The sequence below is a fragment of the Cnephaeus nilssonii genome (assembly GCF_951640355.1).
Source record: "Cnephaeus nilssonii genome assembly, chromosome: 16".
In the NCBI taxonomy this organism is placed as follows: domain Eukaryota; kingdom Metazoa; phylum Chordata; class Mammalia; order Chiroptera; family Vespertilionidae; genus Cnephaeus; species Cnephaeus nilssonii.
In genome coordinates this window covers 19,062,760-19,082,608 of record NC_137087.1, presented here as the reverse complement: position 1 = coordinate 19,082,608, position 19,849 = coordinate 19,062,760, and the positions used below count along the sequence as shown (strand labels likewise).

The following is a 19,849-nucleotide window of genomic DNA, read 5'->3' as shown; positions in this document are numbered from 1 at the left end:
CGGCTACCAGGACCAGCCGCCGGGACGGTGGGCAGAGCACCAGGGCTGCGTCCGGCTCTTAACATCTCTCCGGGCCGGTGGCCGCTTCGTCACGGGCAGGATCTTGTTCAAAAATCAGACCTGACATTTCTTTACCAGCTTCCTTTCCCAGAAAGAATCCTGCTTGTTGGGGGACTTTATAAAAGGAGCCAGGAGGAACTCTGGGAGGGCGGTCATCGCCTCCTCGCTGGCAGCGTGGGGGAGTAAGGCTTTGGAAGATGGCAGGCTCAACGGTACACCCGGCGCCAGGACAATCCGGGAGGAAAACGGCAATTCCAAAAGACCCAGCTGAAACTGAGGGAATAAACAAACCCTCCCTCTCCCTGGCGGCAACTGCTGTTTGGAGAGAAAAATCCTCATTTGAAGGTGAGGACCAGGAACCCTTCTGTCTGGATGCGTCCTTTGTCCCAGGTGCAGAGGCTGGGTGGCATCCTGTCCGCGGAGGCGGAGCAGAGGTGCCACCGGCTCTGGCTTTCTTCAGGAGCCAGCTGCGGCCTGGGGGTCCTGGACCGGCTGGCTGACTCTTGGAGGAAGAGCCTTCCGGAGTCCTTGGTGTGCGACTCAGGAAAAACCAGTGGCAACATGGAGCTGTGCCGTGTGGCACCGATAAGGCAAGACTCACTCAGGGACGGGGGTGAGGGGGTGGCTAGGCAGAACCTGGTCCCTCTCCCAGCCCTGCTCTCTCTGAGGCCGGAGGTCAGGGGCTCCTGGGCACCAGGACAGAGCCCATCCGAGCCGGCCAAAGCCTGAGGTGGACGGTCTCACCCGAGGGCCACCTGGGGCCTCTCCCAGACTCCACACTGACCTGGCCCCGGCCCTCAGGGCACCTTCTCCCCTCCAGCTTAACCACAAGCCTGGCCTCTTCAAAAGCGTCCTAGGATTCACACGATCATGATCGCTGCTGCCATCCAAGCCAGGCTGGGGTGAGGGGAATGTTAGAAGCTCTGGCCGACTTTCCTTCCGCGTCAGCTGGGGCTAATGTCTAGCCTGCGAAGGACCAGGCTGCCTTCCCCAAACAGTCCGTTTTCTAAATCAGGGAAGAAATCAGCTAAATAATTCACCAAATCCCTGCAGTTTAAAAAGTAGACTATATATCTATATATATCTTTATATGTGCTATTTACATATAAATAGATATATATACATATACACGCATCTATAAGTTACATTTCTGGAAAGTTCTCTTTCCTCCTCCTCCTCTCTATCCTTGGCCTACGCCTCTGACTGGATTCCACTGAGGTGACTGGTGGTGGCTCCTGGGAGGGGGAGAAAGGCAGTGGGGTCCCCTCCCCCAGCCCTTCCCGGAGACAGTTGCTAAGTTTTACATTCTGCTTCTGTTGCCATGGTTTCTGTATCCTAGGAGAGAGCGACGTGGAGCCTCGGCCGGCTGGGAGGGAGGGAGCAGCCCTGGCTGGTTCCTGGCGGTCCTAGAGCTTTCTGCATTGACTGGGTGGGAGAGGACAGTTGTGTGGCGTTCGGCCTCCAATCCATTTTAATGTGTTTTTTTTCTCCTTTTTTATGTCTTTCCTGAAATATACAGTTCATCACCTTGGCTCAGTGCATGTCACCAAAAATTCTCCAGGGATTTCATGGTCTGGGGAGGAGAGTGGGACAGTTAGCGCGCAGTCACGTGTCCAGGGTCTCTAGCTTAGCCACACGGACAGGCAGCCTCCTTGCCACTGTCTTTCCCTCCTGAGCTGCCCCGATTGCCCTCCTGCAGTCTGTTCCCTCTCCTGGAGGCACAAGCCAACGGCCTCAGAGCAGAGAGTCTGTCCCTGGGTCTCTGCTGAGGGGACGCAGACCAAGGGATGCACAAGGCACCAACACGAAAAGGAGCTTCCCGGCCGGCCCACACTCCTCTGGGCCTGGCCCAAGCGTCCCCTCTGGCAAATGCTGGAAGCAGAGCCCACTGCCCACACACAGGGGCAAAGGAGGCAGGCAGTCTGACACCAGCAACGTTCATCCCCACCCCTGCTGTGTTGGGGGCTCTGCATTCGGCCCTGACCGCATGGCCTCCTGCTCCCCCTTTCAGACCACAGGTGAGCAGCCTGGGCGGCCGGACACCTGTGGCTTCCAGGCGGCAGGTGCAGTCGCATGAGAGACAGTGACAGACAAGAGAAAGACAGTGAGAGACCGACAGACGAGAGACAGACAGAGAGCCAGCCTCTGATCCTGCCGAGGGAGCGGTCGGGTGCATAGGCCTCTCCTGTCCCAGCCTGATGGCTCCTCCCCGCCCTTGGTTGGGCTCCCATCTTGTTCCACGTCCTACTGCCCGGAAGAGCAGAGGAAGAGGAAGGGCTCCCACATGGTTCTCCCTGTGTGGGGGCTCCCGTGGCCCAGAGGTATTTGGTGGCTCAAACACCAGGGTGCAGACAATGGTCTGCGCTCTTGGGGAAGGGCGTGGTGGCCAGATGGCTGGAGCAGACCAAGGAGGCACAAGTGGCTCTCAGCAGCAGCCTTGGGCTCCCCGTCTGCTTGGGTACCCCCCAGCTCCAGCTCCAGCCCCAGAGCCAGGGAGCAGGGGGAGGGGGTGAAGAGTACAGGCTGAAGCAGACCTCAGTTTCCAAGCACACCCCAGAGCTGCCCCAACTCTGCAGCTGGAGGTCAGGCTGGGGACAAGGAGTCTGTGCCATCACACGAGGCTCCCCACTCCCCCTCCCCCCTCCTCTGCCTCATGGCCAGGGCCAGAGCAGCTGGAAGTTGCAGGGCAGAGAAGGCCCTGGCTCATACTTGGACCTCGGTCGTGTGGCTGGCCCAGGACTATCCATGCAGGGAGGCCTGCACCTCTGACAGTCGGTTACAGCTTGGGGTGCTCATCCTCTGTGCTTTGTGGTACATGTCTGTGTCGCCGAAGTAGCGGGCCCGGTATAACAAGCCTTCCTCTGCAAAGCAATGGGCAGGGTTAGGGCGCAGCCAGCACCTCCTGGAGCCTGCTAGGGCACCTGTCTGGTCTGGGGACAGAGGGAAGGCTGTTACAGGCCCAGGATCTGGGACAGAGGACCTTTAGGGAGGACCCTGAAGGAGCAAAGACTGGTCCCAACTTGGCGCAGCGACAGTGGCCCCTTTCTATAGAGTGGGGGTGAGGCCAGCCAAGGTCAGAGCCTGTCCTCCTGGTCAGGCCTCCCCCAGGTCCACAGATAGAGCCGCCGTCCAATCAGTGGGTGCCCCGAGATCTGCTCCAATCTCTCGACACAGGCGCCTCTGGCAGCCCAACGACAGGCGGACCGCAGCGCCTCACAGGACCTGGAGGAAATCTCCAGGGAAACGGGGTGGAGCTAGCTCTGGGCTGGGTGGCTGGCACAGGGCAGTGCCAGGTGCTGGGCCCACACATCCCTGGGCGAGGAGGGCTGTCTCCTCTGTTCTCAAGCCCCGTGGCCCGACACGCGCACTCACTCTGCTGCTTCTCCTTCCAGCAGTTGTTCCGGAGGTTGGCGATGTAGTCATCTTCCACGTTCCGCTCCACCGTCTTCAGGCTGGAGCCCGTGTACTCCGCAGAGAAGGTGTCAGCCACGTAGTAGACGACGTTCAGGTGGTCAGTGACGCGCCTGTGAACGTGGCCCACCGACCTGGCAGAAATACACCGGGCACCATGTCGGCAGGGGTCCCAGGCCCAGGGCAGCTCTGGGGACGGCGAGGCCCCTGATGGGGGCACCCGGGCCACGGGAGTAGTTACCTCCCTCCCAAACTAGCGCAGGAACTTGCACACAAAGTGGGGTGTCCTTCTGCACGAATTGCCCAGCCCACGGCCAGCCCTCCCCAGGCCCCCTGTTTACCCCCTGTGGACTTGGGGGACACTGGGGAGAAGTCCCTTTCTGAGGGGCCCCCGTCAGGGAAGCAGGGAAGCTGGAGTGAGTCTGGGCTCCCTCTCTGACGAGCTGTGTGACTTGAGCAACTTGTGCCTCCAATTCTTGCTGAGGGCCTGCCTGCCTATCCAGGAGCTCCTAGCCTAGAGTTAAGAGGCTTAGAAGCAAAATGACAGGGAGGATTCCAAAGACTTGTATCTTTCCAGCTCTTGGGTTCTATATTCCAACTCCAAGTGCAGGCTCACAGGCTGTGGGAAGAGCCTCAATACAGACAGGAGTCGGTGCTCCGGGGAGGACGCCCCTGCCTGCCCACTGCGGCCTGGCATGGCTCCAGCTGCAGAGGAAAGCCTGCCATCGGCCAGAGGACTGTGCGGCTGGTGTGGGCCCAGTGGCCCGACGCTGCCCCCTGCTGGCCGAGAGGATGCTGCCAGGGCCAAGCCGCTAGATGGGAGCAGAGGGCTTCCACCAATCAAACCTAAGTACCCACTCGGTATCAGTACTGTCAGGTACCAGAAATACGTGAGGGGTGCTGACACCTTAAATGGTCAAATAAGTTGCCCAAGTTCACTACTGGCAGTTGGGACCATAAGTTTATTCAACAAATACTGTTGAGCATTTCCAACGAGCCCGGCATTTTATGTGTATTACTCATTTAATTTTCACAAGCAGGCAGATGTTGTTCCCATTTTACAGATGAGGAAACCAAGGCTGAGAGAAATTACTTAACTTGCCCATGGTCACACAACTGCTCAGTAGAGGAGCTGGAATTCAAAGCCACCCTTGCTCTGTCTGACTCTAAAGCCCCATCCTGAACATAAGAGCAGATTCTTATCTCAGGGTCAGCAGATAAGAGGGTGTGGGTGTGGGGGTGGGGAGTCATGAAGCCTGTGGAACGATATGCAAAACTGTGTATGTGAAGGTCCTAGGGGTAAGATCTGCAGTTTTCACTGCATTTTCTTAGGGGACCCTGATCCTAAAAAGATCAAGAACTTCTGCTCAACAGGGGAATGTATTTTCTTGATGTAAGCCAGCTTCCTGCTTTGTGATCAAGAGCCTGCAGGATGGGAAGGAAGGCCCCTGATGGTGACTGAAACTCCACAAAGTCCCCATCCGCCCACCACCCGGGCCTCCCCCGCAGTGACTGGTACTCACGGCCTTGGGCTCAGACTGTAGGGTGGACTGGAGACCATGAGCTGGCTGAGAGCCGACACGAGGATCAGGATGAGGATGGGCATCAGTTGGACAAATACCCCCAGTCCGCCCTGGAGGGAAGAGCCAATGGTCACCCCAGCCAGCCCTGGGTGGGGGTCCGGTGTCCGCCACCATCACCCCAGCTCCCCCAGCTCAGTGGAGCCCAGGTGGCGGGAGGCAGTTACTACCAAACAGGCCATGACACCACTCTCTCCCTCCCCTATAGTCCCCCCAATACAGAGGCCCCTCCACCTGCCGCCTTCCCCAGATAAAAACCAAACAGCCACTGGTGTCAAATACATTGGGGAAAGAATGCCAAAAAATGAGCAAAGTGGCTGCCTCCAGAAATGGGGGCAGAGCTGGAGGGAGACCTTCACGACACAGACCCTTCTGAATTTTAAACCAAACGGATATATTACCCATTTACAAACTTCCAGTTAAAAAACTATAAATAAAAATAAAGTTGTTCACTGTGTGATAATTTGTAATTTAAAAGCCCTTCTGTATGTTAAATATACACGAAATTAAAGTTTAAAGATAAATAAACAAAAACATAAGGCCACATTGTCATAATCTTAACTGCCCCGCAGCTGTCCAGTTTTAATTTTAGTTAGCTAGCTGTGCTGTGGCACCAAATCGTGCTGGAAGCACGGTCTTGCTATCGCTTTTCCATACATTTTTCAGTGCTGAAAAGACAAGGGTCAGCACCAACATGAACTGCACAAAGGCTGTTCACACTGGAACCTGCCTGTAGGTGGAAAACGTTCTGCATTACATTCTCTAAGAGGCCACGGCGTCCCCACTCCTCTGGGCGATGTGGACTGTGGCTCCCTCTGGTGTCGCTCAGAGGAATGGCAGGGGAGGCCCAAGATGGCTCCTCCGCTGCGGGCTGTGGGACCGCTGCCACCCAGAACAGACAGCTGAGCAGGCCATGGCCCCCCCAGGCCCCGCCTCCCCTGGGCTCCCAGCACCTCCCCACTCACGTCGCCCTGGTTCTCCCGGCGGTCCTGCCGCTGCTGGTAGTTGTAGCGCATCCGGCCATTGCTGTAGACGTGCACGTTACCTGCGGTCAGAGGGCTGAGTCAGGGGGGCTGAGTCAGGGGGTCAGAGGGCTGAGTCAGGGGGGCTGCGGGGAGAGGGAGGGGCTGGCATCCAGTCTCCCTCCAGCACCCTGGGGAGACCTGGCTGTGGGGAGGGCGGCGGGGGACTTACTAGACGGGAAGCCACCGCCGAAGAACATGTTGAAGAGGTCTTCCGGGGAGATGTCGGCCTCAAAGCCACGGTGGAAGTCCCCGTGCGCATGGCCATGCCGGGCCGCCTGGCTCTTGTCATCACCAAACTGGTCATACTGCTTCCTTTTCTCCGGGTTGCTGAGCACTGCATAAGCTGTGCCAATGGCTAGGAAGGAGGGCGGAGGGTCAGGTCTGGGGTGCTGGGGGGTGGGTGACACGGTACTAGAGCTGCAGAGGAAGCGGGGTCCTGGGCCCGAGTGGGGATTCACTCTGGGCAGCCTGGGGATTCACACTCAGGCTCGCCGCTCGCCACCTCCCGAGGGGAGTCCAACTTTGTCCGCACACCAGGCCCTTGGCGGGCCTTATCCCAGTGACTCCCAGCAGCAGCCCACCTCCTTTCCCAGCGGGCGAGCAGACCAGAGGCCGAGGGGCAGTCACCGACTCCAGTGCCGCAGAGCCGGGAGGCAAACCAGGGGTCTGGCTTCAAGTCCGCTCTGACTTTATGAAAACCGCCCCCCCCGTCCCCGCCCCCACTCCTCTCCCGAGGGGCCCGTGGGTGGGGCCTTTCTCTGGAGGTCCCAGTGCGACCTCAGGGCCGAGCAGATACAGGATGCCTGCTTGCAAACTGGGAGCCGCGGGAGCCGCAGGGAAAGGCTCAGGGCGGAGGAGTGTGGCGGGGCGAGGAGCCCTCTCTTCCCGGGGGTCCCGGTCCCAGCTGCCGCTCCTCTGCCTGGCACCGGGCCTCCCAGTGAGCTCCCCAGGCGGGAAGCCTGGGCTCCAAAGGGCCCAGCTCGGGCCCTCCTGAGTCTCTTGCTCGCGCTCAAGCGGCCACTCTCTCACAGGAGCAGGTCAGAGCTGCACCTGCTTCAGAACCTGAGCCCTGAGCATAAGGAGAATGCCGCCTCCTCCCAAGGCCGGGTGGGGTAGGCGGCAGGCAGAGGTGGGGCTGGAGAAACATGAACCACAGCCACCCCGCTCCCCTACTCCCCTTCGCCCTCTTCCTCTGGGCTGACTGACCGGCAGCAGGGGGTGCAGCCTGCAGACTGTTCCATGCAGGACTGACCCCAAGGAGCCGCTGGTCCTTTCACCTCGGCCCCCTCCGCTAACCCCAGGGAATGAGGAGGTGGGGAGGCAGGAGGGTGCCCTGAGCTCGGACAGGCTGTGGCTGGAGGTGGCTACTAGGACCTGCTTCCAGGAAGCAGCCCCTGAGCCGTGGGACTTGGGTCCAAGGCTGCCTCCTGGAAAGTCCCTTATTCTCTTCCAAGGATGAGACAAAAACACCGAAACGCCAGGACGCCGGGGCTGGCTTACCTTTGAAAGCCTCGGTGGCGCCAGGCGCGTGGTTCTTGTCTGGGTGGAACCTGAGGGCCAGTTTGCGGTAGGCCTTCTTCAGGTCCTCCTCAGAGGCCCCTCTGCTCACGCCCAGGATCTCATAGTAGTCTTTACACTGCTTGACCCTGGGGGAGGGACCAGGGCGTGGTGGGAGCCATGAGGGGAGGTGGGCTGAGCAGGCTCGGGGGCACACGCTGTCAGACTGTGGGGTTAAGGGAGTGCAGAAAGCACCGCCTGGGATGGGTGGGTTCTGGGCAGGGCCCAGAGAAACACCAAGAATACAGTTAGGGTTTAAGAGGGGCAGCTGCTGTGTTTGCCAGACCAGGAACCACTTCTCTTTGCTAACGCACCCTCCCTGCAGGCGACCTCATAAGGACTGTCCATCACGGGCCTCTGCCCAAGGGCAGGTGCGCCCCAAGCTTGGCCAGCTATCTCCGCTCCTTGCAGTCTGAGTCTTGAATGGGCAACACAAAGGCCATGGCAGGTCAGCTCACCCCATCTCAGGCCCCGAAGAGACCCCGATTCTTGCACTTTTCCAGGCGCTCGTAACTCCCCAATCAGTTTCTATTGCTACAACCAAGAGGCTTGTCTGGTCAAAACCCTGTTTGGTCAGAATAATGTAAATCTGGCATGTTTTTATGACAAACTACAATCGTGCTCCGGCACCGCAGGCTGAACCCAGTGCCGAGGTTGGCTGATGTCTTCACTGCAGCCAGGAGGTCCCCAGGCCAGCGGGTGGGGAGGCCGGAGGAAAGAGCCTGAGAAGCGTGGCTGGGCCAGCTCGGCCTGGAAGCGAGCTGTCCGAGGCCTGCCCCAGCCTTGGAGGGATCCCTGTCTCCTGTCTCGTCTCCCCCACCCCGGCTCTGGTCTGAAAGGGTCTTTGTTGGGGGTGGGGCTGTGGGTTGGGGGAGACCATGCGTCTCTGTCTGACAAACAGAGCTGTGTGAGGAGGCAGGCCCGCCCGGCCAGCAGCACAGGAAGCCCGCGGGTCAGCATTCCAGCCCCTGCTGTGGGCTGTCCGGCGGGAGGGGACAGCGGAGCTCGGATTCCCACGCTGGACTCCAGGGCCTTGTGGGCAATGAGGAGTGGGCCCGGTGAGCCTGACCACCTGGACCCGCTCCATCTTCAAGGCCGTCCCAGGGCCCACCCGGACCAGGCAGATGTGAGGTGCAGGACGCACATGCTGCAAGGCCGCTCTAGACCTGAAAACTCCCCCCTCCAGCCCGCCCTGCCCGCCAGGCCCCGCCTTCTACCTCTTCACGGCTGCCACCTGGTCCGCAGTGTAGCCTTTGGTGGGCTCTCCTCCTCCTCCAGCCTCGCCATTGGCCGAGGGGGCGTCGGACACACTTGCTTTCCTTCGGGTCGCGTGGGTCGTGTCTGTGGGTTGGGGCTGGTCACCGGCAGACGGTGGCTTCTGGTTGAGGGACTCGATCAGGCCTGTGCAAGGCAAGGCCACCAATCAGGGCTCCTGCTCCAGCAAGGCCACATGTCATGGCTGAGGGGCCACCTGACCCCGGGGGAGGCCAGGGTCCCGCACCCGCCGCCCGCTTATTCTCCCAGCAGAGCCGCTGGCTTCTTGCCTGACTTCGGCCTGTGGGGGGCCACTGCTCTCTCAGGGTCCAGTCCTCAGGAGCCAGCAGGGTATATATAGGTCACTTTAAACTCAGCATAAAAACAAACTATTTTTTCTTTTTTCCTGTTCCCAAAATAAACTATTAATACTTCAGATCTCTTAAATCCCAAAGCAGCGTGTTCTACAGCCATCCTCTGTTAAGGGCTGAGATGGTGACGTCCTTGGCCGTGGACCCTCCTGGAGGCCTGTGCTTACCCCTGAGGAGGAAGGAGTGGGGCAATGAGCGTGCCCGGGGGTCAGGATAAACATCTGCTGTTTTTCCATTTTCAAATGGCCGGCCATGTCAAATGTCCTATCAGTGTTCAGAGTCTATAGAGGGCACAACTGTCTCCCTCAACAGGGTCAAGGTTATTCACACTCAAGTCGGAAGTCCCCTGTGCCCATTTATTTCAGGCACAAAAACACTTCTGAACCCCCTGTGAAGCCGGGGGAGTGTCCTGGGAAACCAGGCATCGGCCACCGCAGGGGCCCAGGGCAGCTCTGTGCTGAGGAGGGACCCTCGCTGGGCTCAGGGCACCGTGCTGGCTGTCAGCACCTGGGTCTCACCCAGGGGCCGGAGCAGGACACCAGGACTCAGTGTGCCAGTGAGCCCTGAGCCACCGCTGCCTTAGTTGCGCAAATTCACAATCTCACCGAGTCAGCAGCTGCGAAATGCACACACAGGAGCTGACAGCCGAGCTTGCCCACAGGAGGGAGGCGCAGGGTTCCCGTGGCAAACCCTGAGTGCGCACTCCGAGAGGAGCGACGGGAACGAGTGCTCACTGGGTCAGGCAGGACCGGACGCGGTGCTCGGCATGTATTAGCTCACCTAGTCTTCACAACGGCCTTAACGGGAGGTCTGATTACCACCCCCCCGCCCGCCCCACTATAAGGAGGGGTGTGTATTTGATCAGCCTGCCGCTGGCTGCACAAGCTGGTAGGCAGCACTTGAAGCCCAGGATGTCCAGCTCATGGGACCTTGCTGTTCACATGCTGTTATCCCGGACCACACAGACCTGGCAGGGGCGCCCCTTCCAGAAGAGACGTCAAATTCGGAAAGACCCAGGTTTTGCCCTGGCTGGTAGCTCAGTTGGTTCGAGCATTGTCTCCATATGCCAACATTGTGGGTTCAATTCCCCGTCAGGGCACATACAAGAATCAACCAATGAGGGCAAATAAGTGGAACAACAACAGGCAGCTTTTAAAGAAGTTTCTCTCTCTAAAATCAATAAATTAAAACAACCAAAAAAGAAAGACCCAGGCTTCAAACCTCAGCTCAGCTAAATCCTAACAGTGTGACCGGTCCACCTGCGAGACCTTTCTGACTGTTTCCTCACAGTGGGGTGTGAGATGAGATGAGATCATGTGTGTAAGCACCGGCAGGGAGACTGACACAGAGTAACCGTTCAAAATGAGTAGCTGCTAATAGGACCTGGGCTGATGGGCTGGTTGGCCAGGAAGATGAGGGGCCCGAGGTGGTGGGGACTGGGGGTCCCAAGGCGTAGGAAGGCAGCTCAGCACTCAGCAGGCTTTGGACCAGACGTAACCAGGACATTTCAGGTTGTCCCAGATGCCAGGTCCACGCCAGGCATCAGGGGAATGGCCACGCAGAAAACCAACAGAGGAAGAGATGCTGATCAAGATGGATGGAGGGAGGAAGCTTGGTTCGCTAGGGATATTTTTTTTAGGGCTTTTAAAGAAGTTGCTTATTTCAATTTCTCTGGAAGCCCCAGTGGTCCAGGCTAATCAACTAGGAGATGGAACTCTCTCTAGTACTTCTCAGGGAAGATTCTGGAAGCTTTTCAGGGCAGTTACATGGAGTCAGCCACTCTAATTTCTCTATGCTGCGGAAAGAGAGCCCACAGGGAAGTAGATGTGCTCTGGGTCAGACAGAAGGTTCCTGCCTGAGTTGGCAAATGAAAGATTTCTGGTGGCTGACAAGCAGGCCTCTCGGTGGCCCGGACACCCCCTCAGGCCCGGGGGCTGTGACTGGCTCCTCCTGACTCGCTGTTACATCCCTCACTGGCACAGTGCTGACAGGAGAAGGTCACAAAAGAGTAGAGAGAGAACAAGCTTGATGTGAATCTGTAGTTAGACAGACATGGCTGGGTCCACATCCCGATTCTGCCCCTTCCCAGTAAAGCCAGCAGACATTTAAGAAGAAGGGAATTGGTAGAAGAAACCAATTGGGAGAGGGGGCAGCTGAGGCAGAGGTGAAAGCATTTCCATAGCCAAAGCCACCAGCAGTGGCCCCACCTCAACCCCAGACTGGAGAGTCAGGCTGCCTGGGTTCAAACCTGGCTCTGCCACTTGCTGGCAAGGTCATTGTGGACAAGTTAACTCAGCTTCCCCTTGTAAAACTGCATCTCCCTCGAGAGAGTTAATAGGGTAAATGAGTGAATGCATTTAAAGAGCTTTGCACAACTTCCAGCCAATAGTAAGTGTCACCTGTTACTTTTCTTTCCAGGCTCTATGCGCCTGTAGTGTTCAAAGTGCACTGGGAAAGGGCGGCCAGAGCAGGGAGAGTCTGGGGATGGAGCTAGGCAGTCTGGTTCTTTTGCTGATTACCATGTAGCCTTGCCAGGTTCTCTAATTCCTCAGTGAAGATAGGATCTCCACCTTCTCAGGGCTGCTCCGAGGGGTAAAAAGACTCAGTGAAATCAGGGGAATGGAAGCGCTGAGCACACAGTGAGGTTCATGATGGCTGACCGACTTGAATGGACAACGCCACCCTCGACCTCACCAGCATTAGGACATCTCTGTCCTAGGCCGAGTGCCAGTATCTCTCGACAACGAGTCCTCCCCTGTCCCCGCGTGGGCCTTCCCACCTGGCCCTCCTGACTTAGCCTGGACCCAGAGCCAGCCATCTCACAGAAGTCCAGGCAGCCTGAGCTGCAAGGTCATTCAGGCCCACCCTTGCTTTGCATGCTGGGGAAACTGAGGCCTACGGATGTTCTCATCAGCTTCCTGGAAAACCTGGTACCTTCTACCATGGTTGCTAAGCCTCAGGCAAAGCCAATGTCTCCGAGGGTGCCAGGCACTGAATAGAGAGCCCCAGAAAGGGACTGACTAGCCCTGCCCTGTGGCATCCCAGCTTAGGGCCTGGCTACTGCTCCTCAGTACGTGTCCAGCCCTTGGTGCCTCACCGTCCCACTTCCTGCAGCACGAGTTTCAAGTCCCCTCATATCTTTCTTTTCTTCTAAATCATTACCTGAGGATATGTTTTTACTGATTTTAGAGAGACAGGAAGGGAGAGGGAGAGAGAGAAACACTGATGGGTTGCGTTCTGCATATGCCCCAACTGAGAATCAAACCCCAAACCTGGGTACATGCCCTGACCGGGAATCAAACCCGAGACCTTTCGATGCATGGGGCGATGCTCCAACTAACTGAGCCTCACCGGCCAGGGCCCCTCATGGCTTTTCGCCGTGATGTTCTTTGACCCTTCAAGGTTGCTCTGAGCCTCCTCCCCCTAACCCTTCCCTCCTGTCCTTCCACTGCCCTTCCATGCTCCCGATCCTTCCCTTTCATTTCTCAACTTGTCCTTTTCCCACGTGGCCTCTGCAGCAACTGGCCGTGTTGCTCACCCCCTCCTCGCACACCGCTCCATGGCTACCTGGCAGTGCTCTCTCCTGGGACCGCCCCTCCTGTTGTTGCTCCATCTCACTCTGTGGCTCAGGGTGTGCCAGCAGCAACCTCCTCTACACGTCCCACACTTTCTCACAGACTTCAGCCAGCACAACCCCAACAAGCTCGGTCACACTGAGACCCGCCTTTCAGCTAGAACCTCAAGCTCTCTCTCCTGAGCTCCAAGCTCTAAGCTCCTTTGGAACGGCCCACCAGCAACAATCCACCAGCACCTCAGACTCTGCCCATCTCTTCCCACCCATGTTCCTTGGCCTTACTGTCTGTCCAGGTACAGAGGCATTCTGAGCGCCCATTTCTCCTTGGCATCCCTCTCTCACACAGGCTTGGTGGCTCCGCCCAATGACCTCCTCCTCCTCCAGACGGCGTTTATCTCAGGCCCTCGGAGCGCCTCACCTACTCAGTGCAACTCTCTTCCAACGAGTTTCTGCCGGAGTCTCTCCTTCCTCTTACCGACACTTCACCCTGTTCTCCCTTAAGAAAAATACCTGTATCGTCTTCCTGCCATCTAAAACGTCAATGGTTTCTTCACTAACTACAGAGTGAATACCCCAGGCAGCGCAGGACAGGATTCCCACAATCTGGCCCCATTCTATGTCCCAAACTTAATTCTCTCTATAATCAAATCACTACCCCCACAGCCTCCAAATCTTGCTACACGCAATCCCTTCCGCCAGCCCTTCCAACTTCTAGCCCCATGTCTTCCAGTGTGCTCTTCTCCAAGCCTCCTCCCCTCCTCCAAAGTACAGTTCAAACACTTAGGCCCTCAGCATCTGACACTGTGCTTAATTTTTGTTTAGTCACAATTATTGTTTTATGGCCTACAATATTATCTTTTCTATAATCTGTCTCCCTCACTAGATCGTAAGCTCCTTGAGGCAAAGGATCACTTCTTACCAATCCTGCTAAACCACTTAGTACGAAGCAGAAGACTTTGAAAACAAAACAAAAATGTCAGCTGCACTGAATGAGCATCTGGAATAAGTTCAAACCTCACATAGCGAGTGTGGACAATACTACCTAGTATTTTTCTAACCAAGATTTCCCCATCCCAGGCCAAAATTAACCCCAGGTTCTTGTCAGCTCAGTGTGCAGGGCCATAGAGGGCACAAGATGATGTTTACAGAGAAGCAGGAGGCATATACTCTTTCCAGAATATCACAAATATTACAAATATGCAGCTGGTGACTCTTCTGCCTGAGCAAATTCCAGTGCCAGAGCCTCAGGAAGGACATTCATCAAAGCCCCGACCTAGCCCAGGAGGCCTGCTGACAGGAAGATCTCCACAAGCTGTATTGTTACCCTCCATTCTTGGCTGCCTGCTCCTGAGCCCCCAGAGGCATCCGAGTCCGACAGAGTTCTGAGAGCTGGGGGGCCCTACCCCACCCCGCTCTCCTCTTATACAGCGTGATTTCCTAGAGAAGCTCCTGGAGCGGGTTATCTCAGGAGTCCTGGCAAATAGGGCAAAAGATCAACATGCAGTCAGGAGGCAGGAAAATGCAGGCATTCCAGGCCGCCTCGCTGCTAGCGTCCCCTTTCTCAATTTCATAAGGTGGGCAAGAAGGATTAGGAGGCTGACTGCTGCTCGCCAGTTTCACTTTGTTTCTTTAGTAAATATTTATAGGGTCACAGAACTTCCCAGTTTCTAGCTGTGTAATACTGGAGAAGTCCCTTACTTCTAAGATATGCCTTCATTTATAGAACAAAGATAATCTTTGCTCTGCCTCCCTGATAGGTCAAGCTCAAGTGAGAAAATGCATTCGAAAGAGCTTTCTAAACTGAAAAGCTCCATGGGTATCACTGTTATTCTTTTTTTTTTTTTTTAAATACATTTTATTGATTTTTTACAGAGAGGAAGGGAGAGGGATAGAGAGCTAGAAACATCTATTAGCCGCCTCCTACACACCCCCTACCGGGGATGTGCCTGCAACCAAGGTACATGCCCCTGACCGGAACCGAACCGGGACCCTTCAGTCTGTAGGCCGACGCTCTATCCACTGAGCCAAACCGGTCAGGGCACTGTTATTCTTACTATCTGTGCCAACCCTTTAATTTTCTAGGTAAGTAAACCCAAGCTCAGAAAAGTCACATGGTAGCAGTCGGGGTGAGACTCGGGTCTTCTGATTCTGAGTACCCGTTATATGCCAGGCGGTTTACTAAGTGGTAACTGCAGGCACTAATCTTTAACAGACTACCTCTTCTCTCTTCCACCTTGTACAGAGAAAAACTTCTTTGAAGACTTAGGGTAAAGAAGAAAGAGGGTTCCCGGCACAGCGACAGGCTGAGCAGTTGAGACAATTACTTTCCCCTCCCTGGTTTGGAAGACTTCCTTCAGCCCAGGGCCGTACAGCAGGACAGCCTGGTGCTGTGCAGCCGTCCCTGCGGCCAGCCACTGCGGGGCTCTTGGAGGCGAGGGTGGTGAGGGTGGGTGGGGGTGGCTGGGGCCAGCGTCTCCAACCAGACAGTCCGCTCCGGATGTCACCAACGAGTGAAGAGGTTCCACGAGCGAGTGAGAAGCCAGGTCTCAGGACAGACCGTCAAGGTGCCCGGGTGGGGCGTAGGGGCAGGGACGGAGGGGGCAGGCTCTAGTTTTGGGAAGGGAGTCCCTGGCATTCAACCGGAAACGTGCGAGAGAGCGAAGAGATGAAGACGCCTTTGCAGGCCTACGAAGATCGGAAGTCTTCTTCCCCTCTCTAGAACCCAGTCTCTCTGTCAGAGTAGTTATGTTTATTAAACTATAATGTTTCCCAGGCCGGCACCTGGCCCGGGGCCACCGAATGGCCCCTTGGGAAAAGTAGTTCGATTTCGACTTCAGGTAAGTTCCCTTCGCCCCGTCTGCCAGCGCCTCTCATTCTTGGGAACTCTACATTTCAGAGGGTTCGGCAAGCACCCGGAAAGCTGAGGTCGCCCGTAGCCCCTGTCAGCAGGTGTGCAGCATCCCGGGGAGGCGTGGGATCGAAAGACTACACCTCCCAGCAGCCACCGCGCGCCTCAGTGCGCAGGCGTAGCCGCGCCTCGCCACCCCTCCCCCTCCTCCAACTGCTCCCGTCTGTCCGTTCCCGTATTCCCCCCATTAGTCCTAATGTCCCCTCCGTCTCGCCGGCACCACACACTCACCGCGAACGCGCGGCGTCGGGTACAGCCGCTGTGCCTTCTCCAGGAAGCGGAGTGCCCGGTCGGGCTGGTTGCTCTGGATGGCCTTGAGGGCGATGCTAATACAGCGCTCGGCTTCATCCTTGTTGGATTCCATGGCGGAACCAGAGCGCGGAACCAGAGCGCGGAACCGGGGAGGGGGAGGCCGGGCGAGCGAAGGGCTGCGCCAGCCGCCGGCGCGTCGCTGGGCAGGCGGGCGCAGGGTGATGACATAAACCCGCCGCCCCTCCTTTTCCGAGAGTTGAGCGAGGGCGGAAGCGCTGCCGTACGTCTGGGAAGAGGGCGGCATTTGAGATAGGGTTGAGGGTGCAGGCCCACATTTCTGGAGGCCGAAGGGTCATAGTCAGTGGTCTTACTGTTGAGTATGCTTGTACCTTCTTGAAGTGGCTGTGCGTTTGAGACGAAGGTAACTTATTTATTCAACAGGTGTTCATTGAGAACCCACTGTTGGCCATGGCGGGTGTACAGAGGTGAACAAAGCAAAGCCCCTGCCCTCGTGGAGCTTACGTTCCAGTGTGTGTAGGGGAGTGGGGAGACGTCCCATAAATACATACATCCAGGAAGTGACAAATGCTGTGAAGAAAAATAAAGGGATAGAGAGTAGGAGGTACTATTTTAAATGGGCTGATAAGAGGCATTGTTTCTCCCAGAAGCTTTGATTTCTTTGTTTGTTTAGTGGCAGCTTACACTTCCTGGTGGCATAACCTCTGGGGGTACCACTCACATCAACTTGAGGCTAATGGCTCCCCCAGGGGGTGTATAGTATGGTGGAGCAATGGAAGTACATATGGGATGGTCAGAAAAGCTGAGGATGCTTTTGGAGGAATTGAGACTAGCCAGGTACAGCAATTGTTCAGATTCACAAATTCAAGCTAAAGCCTCCATTTCCTGGGCCACCAAGGTAAGATGGGTGTCAGTAAGAGATTGCCACCAAGCCAACTTGTCACTAGCCTTAGAGATGTTAGAACTAAAATGAAAATAAACAAAATTAAAAAACAATCAGTGGTCACATGGAAGAAGTAATGTGTGAAGTTAGTCACTGACAGCTAGTGATTATGTGGCAGAATATTGGAAACAGATCAGCAGCCCATCAACAGGAGACAGGGTCAGTAAATGATAGTACCCATTTATGGAGTACTATGCTTTATAGAGATGAAGAACTTGCTCTATGCACTGTAAGAAAAACATCTTCAAGTGACATTCAATTAAAAACCAAAAGCAAGCTGCAATAGTATACCTTCAGTGTAAGTATGGAGAAGAAGAATATTCATATTCATACTATGTTTATAAAAACCAACTCTGGAAGAATACACAAGAAACTAAAAATAGTTAATAAGGATAGGTAAGGAATCAGGTGGAAAGAATAAGGAGTAAGACTTTTTTCTGTAAACATGTTTATGTTACTCTGATTTTATTTCAACCGTATTACTTATTTGTGGTAGGCAGAAGGCTCCCTAAAGATGTCCACATCCTAATCCTTGGATCATGTGACTGTGCTGTATTATATAACAAAGGGAAATCGCCCTGGCCAGTTTGGATAAGTGGATAGAGCATTGTCGTTGGCCCGCCGAATGAAGGGTCACAGTTTGTGTGTAAGTGTGTGTGTGTGTGTGTGTGTGTGTGTGTGTGTGTGTGTGTGTGTTTAAACCAGAAGCTTTGTTTTAAATAGAAAGTTGAATTATGGAGAGAAAGGAAGTATTCCAGATGCGACTCTCTGGAGGAAGGAATGAAGGGTCACAGTTTGTGTGTAAGTGTGTGTGTGTGTGTGTGTGTGTGTGTGTGTGTGTGTGTGTTTAAACCAGAAGCTTTGTTTTAAATAGAAAGTTGAATTATGGAGAGAAAGGAAGTATTCCAGATGCGACTCTCTGGAGGAAGGGTGGTCCAGGCAAAAGGAAGAGCAAATGCAAAGGCTCTGAATCAGGAACTTTACTTGGTGAGTTATAGGAGCAACAAGGAGAATACCCTCGAGGGGACATGCAGGGTTTCACCATAGAGTGGAATTCAGGTCTATCTGGCTTTCATGCCTACCATTCCAGTGAAAGCAAGTTACCAATGACCCACATTGCCAAATCCATTGGTTGTTTCTCAGTCCTTATATTGTTTGGCCTCTCAAGCAGGATTTGGTAAGAGGCCACTAGAGGTGAGAGTTAGGAGGCTACTACTATAATCTAGGTGAAAATTAATGGTAACTTGGGTAGAGCGATGGTGGAGGTGGTAAGAAGTAGTCAAATTATAGACACAAAATAATTTTGCTGATAGATTGGAGGTGGGATATGAGGGAAATAAAGGAGTCAGGATGATTTCAAGATTTTTGGTCTGAATAAGTGGAAGAAAGAGTTTCCATTTACCAAAACTGAGGGAATGCTGAGTGAGAGCAGCACCTTTGTAGGGAGACTATTAAATGTTTGATTTAGTTTGTGGTGTCTTTTAGAATCAAGTGAAGATAAGAGTAGAGCTGCCCATAGGGGCGAAGGTGGGGCTGGAAGTATAATTTTGGAAATTATCAGTGTATATAAAATGGTATTTAAAGCGATGGGACTAAATGCACCAAGGAAGCGAGTGTAGATAGAGAAGAGGAGAAGTCTGGCTACTGAACCCTGCCACACCCACTGTTTAGAGGTCTAGAAGAAGAAGAGAATCCAGGAAAGGAGAATGAAGCAGCTCTGCCAGGTAAGAAAATTAGTTATTTCAGAAGCCAAGTGAAATAAATGTTTCCAGAGGGAGGGAGGGGTTGAAGTTTTGCAAACCATGCAGAGAGGCCAAGCAATATGAGGACTCAGAAATGACCATGGATTTGACAATGTGGAGGTCAGTGGTGAGCTGATCAATATTGCTGTTGTGCTTTCACATCTTTGTCTCTCTCTCTCTGTCTTTCCCTCTTCCTTCCTCTCTAAAAATCAATAAACAATATCCCTGGCTGGTATGGCTCGGTTGGATGTCATCCCGTGCACTGCAAGGTTGCTGGTTCAATCCCCGGTGGGGGCATGTGGGAGACAGCCAATCAATGTTTTGCTGTCACATCATTGTTTCTCCCTCTCTCTCTAAAATCAATAAAAACTCCTCCCCCCCAAAAAAAAACACACACAAAAAACCACTATTAAAAAACCCTATGGGAATGGATTCAAGAGAGTGAGGGAGAAATGGATTGGTAGTGGAGAGGAATGTGGGAAAGTTTTTTTTTTTAAGTGAGATATATTATAGTACTCTGTAATAGGAATTATTTGAGTGGGAAAGAAATTTTGGTAATGCAGAAAAGAAAGGAGACCATTACAGGAGTAGACAGAGAGGTGGGATCCAGGGGATAAGTGAGGGGTTGATCTTAGATAGCTTCATAAATAACTCATTGATTTTTCAGGAGGGTAGAGTGTGTGGGTTAGGTACGTACAGGCCAGCTGGTAAGTTTGGAAGTGGGAACATGAGGAAATTCTTTTCAGGTAATTTTTATTTTCTCAGTGTAATAAGAAGCAAGGCCATGGCCTCCTTGGCTACACATGCTATTCCTTAGACATTTCTTTACATCCAGCCTTCCTTTCTATTCCCTTCCCAATGCAAACTCACGACTCCAAGCTGGCCCAATACAGTATCCTGGTGGTGAAGAAATCTGCCCCCTTTACCAAGAGAGCCTTACACTTAGAGAAAGTTAAACTTTGCAAAACTTGATAGGTCCTTAATGAATAATCACTGGGGTTCATTTCAGCCTCTCTGAAGTTTGTTGACTTAGGATTGCAACGTTCATTTTTCTTTTTCTTGCTGTTGATGTAAGAAATGTCCAAAACTGTAGAGAATTTTTAAAAATATTTTTTAATTGATTTCAGAGTTAAAGGGAGAGGGAGAGAGAGAGA

The 19,849-nt window shown here is 54.3% G+C and overlaps 1 protein-coding gene across 3 annotated transcripts; it reads right to left on the bottom strand.

The window, feature by feature from the left end:
- Positions 1 to 395: 395 nt before the first annotated feature.
- DNAJB12 (DnaJ heat shock protein family (Hsp40) member B12) lies at positions 396 to 16,206 on the bottom strand. Of its 3 annotated transcripts, none has more exons than XM_079793524.1 (9): positions 15,972 to 16,206; positions 8,851 to 9,034; positions 7,577 to 7,722; positions 6,246 to 6,431; positions 6,017 to 6,096; positions 4,995 to 5,104; positions 3,433 to 3,605; positions 2,770 to 2,921; positions 396 to 1,633 (listed from the first exon to the last, which is right to left on the bottom strand). In XM_079793524.1, exons 1-8 carry the CDS (start codon positions 16,102 to 16,104, stop codon positions 2,800 to 2,802), a joined length of 1,134 nt encoding a protein of 377 aa, XP_079649650.1. In that variant the 5' UTR covers positions 16,105 to 16,206; the 3' UTR covers positions 396 to 1,633; positions 2,770 to 2,799. The 3 variants fall into 3 exon arrangements, with proteins under 3 accessions (XP_079649650.1, XP_079649651.1, XP_079649649.1); XM_079793525.1 differs by having other exon boundaries at positions 2,776 to 2,921; XM_079793523.1 differs by having other exon boundaries at positions 2,824 to 2,921; positions 15,972 to 16,135.
- Positions 16,207 to 19,849: the final 3,643 nt, after the last annotated feature.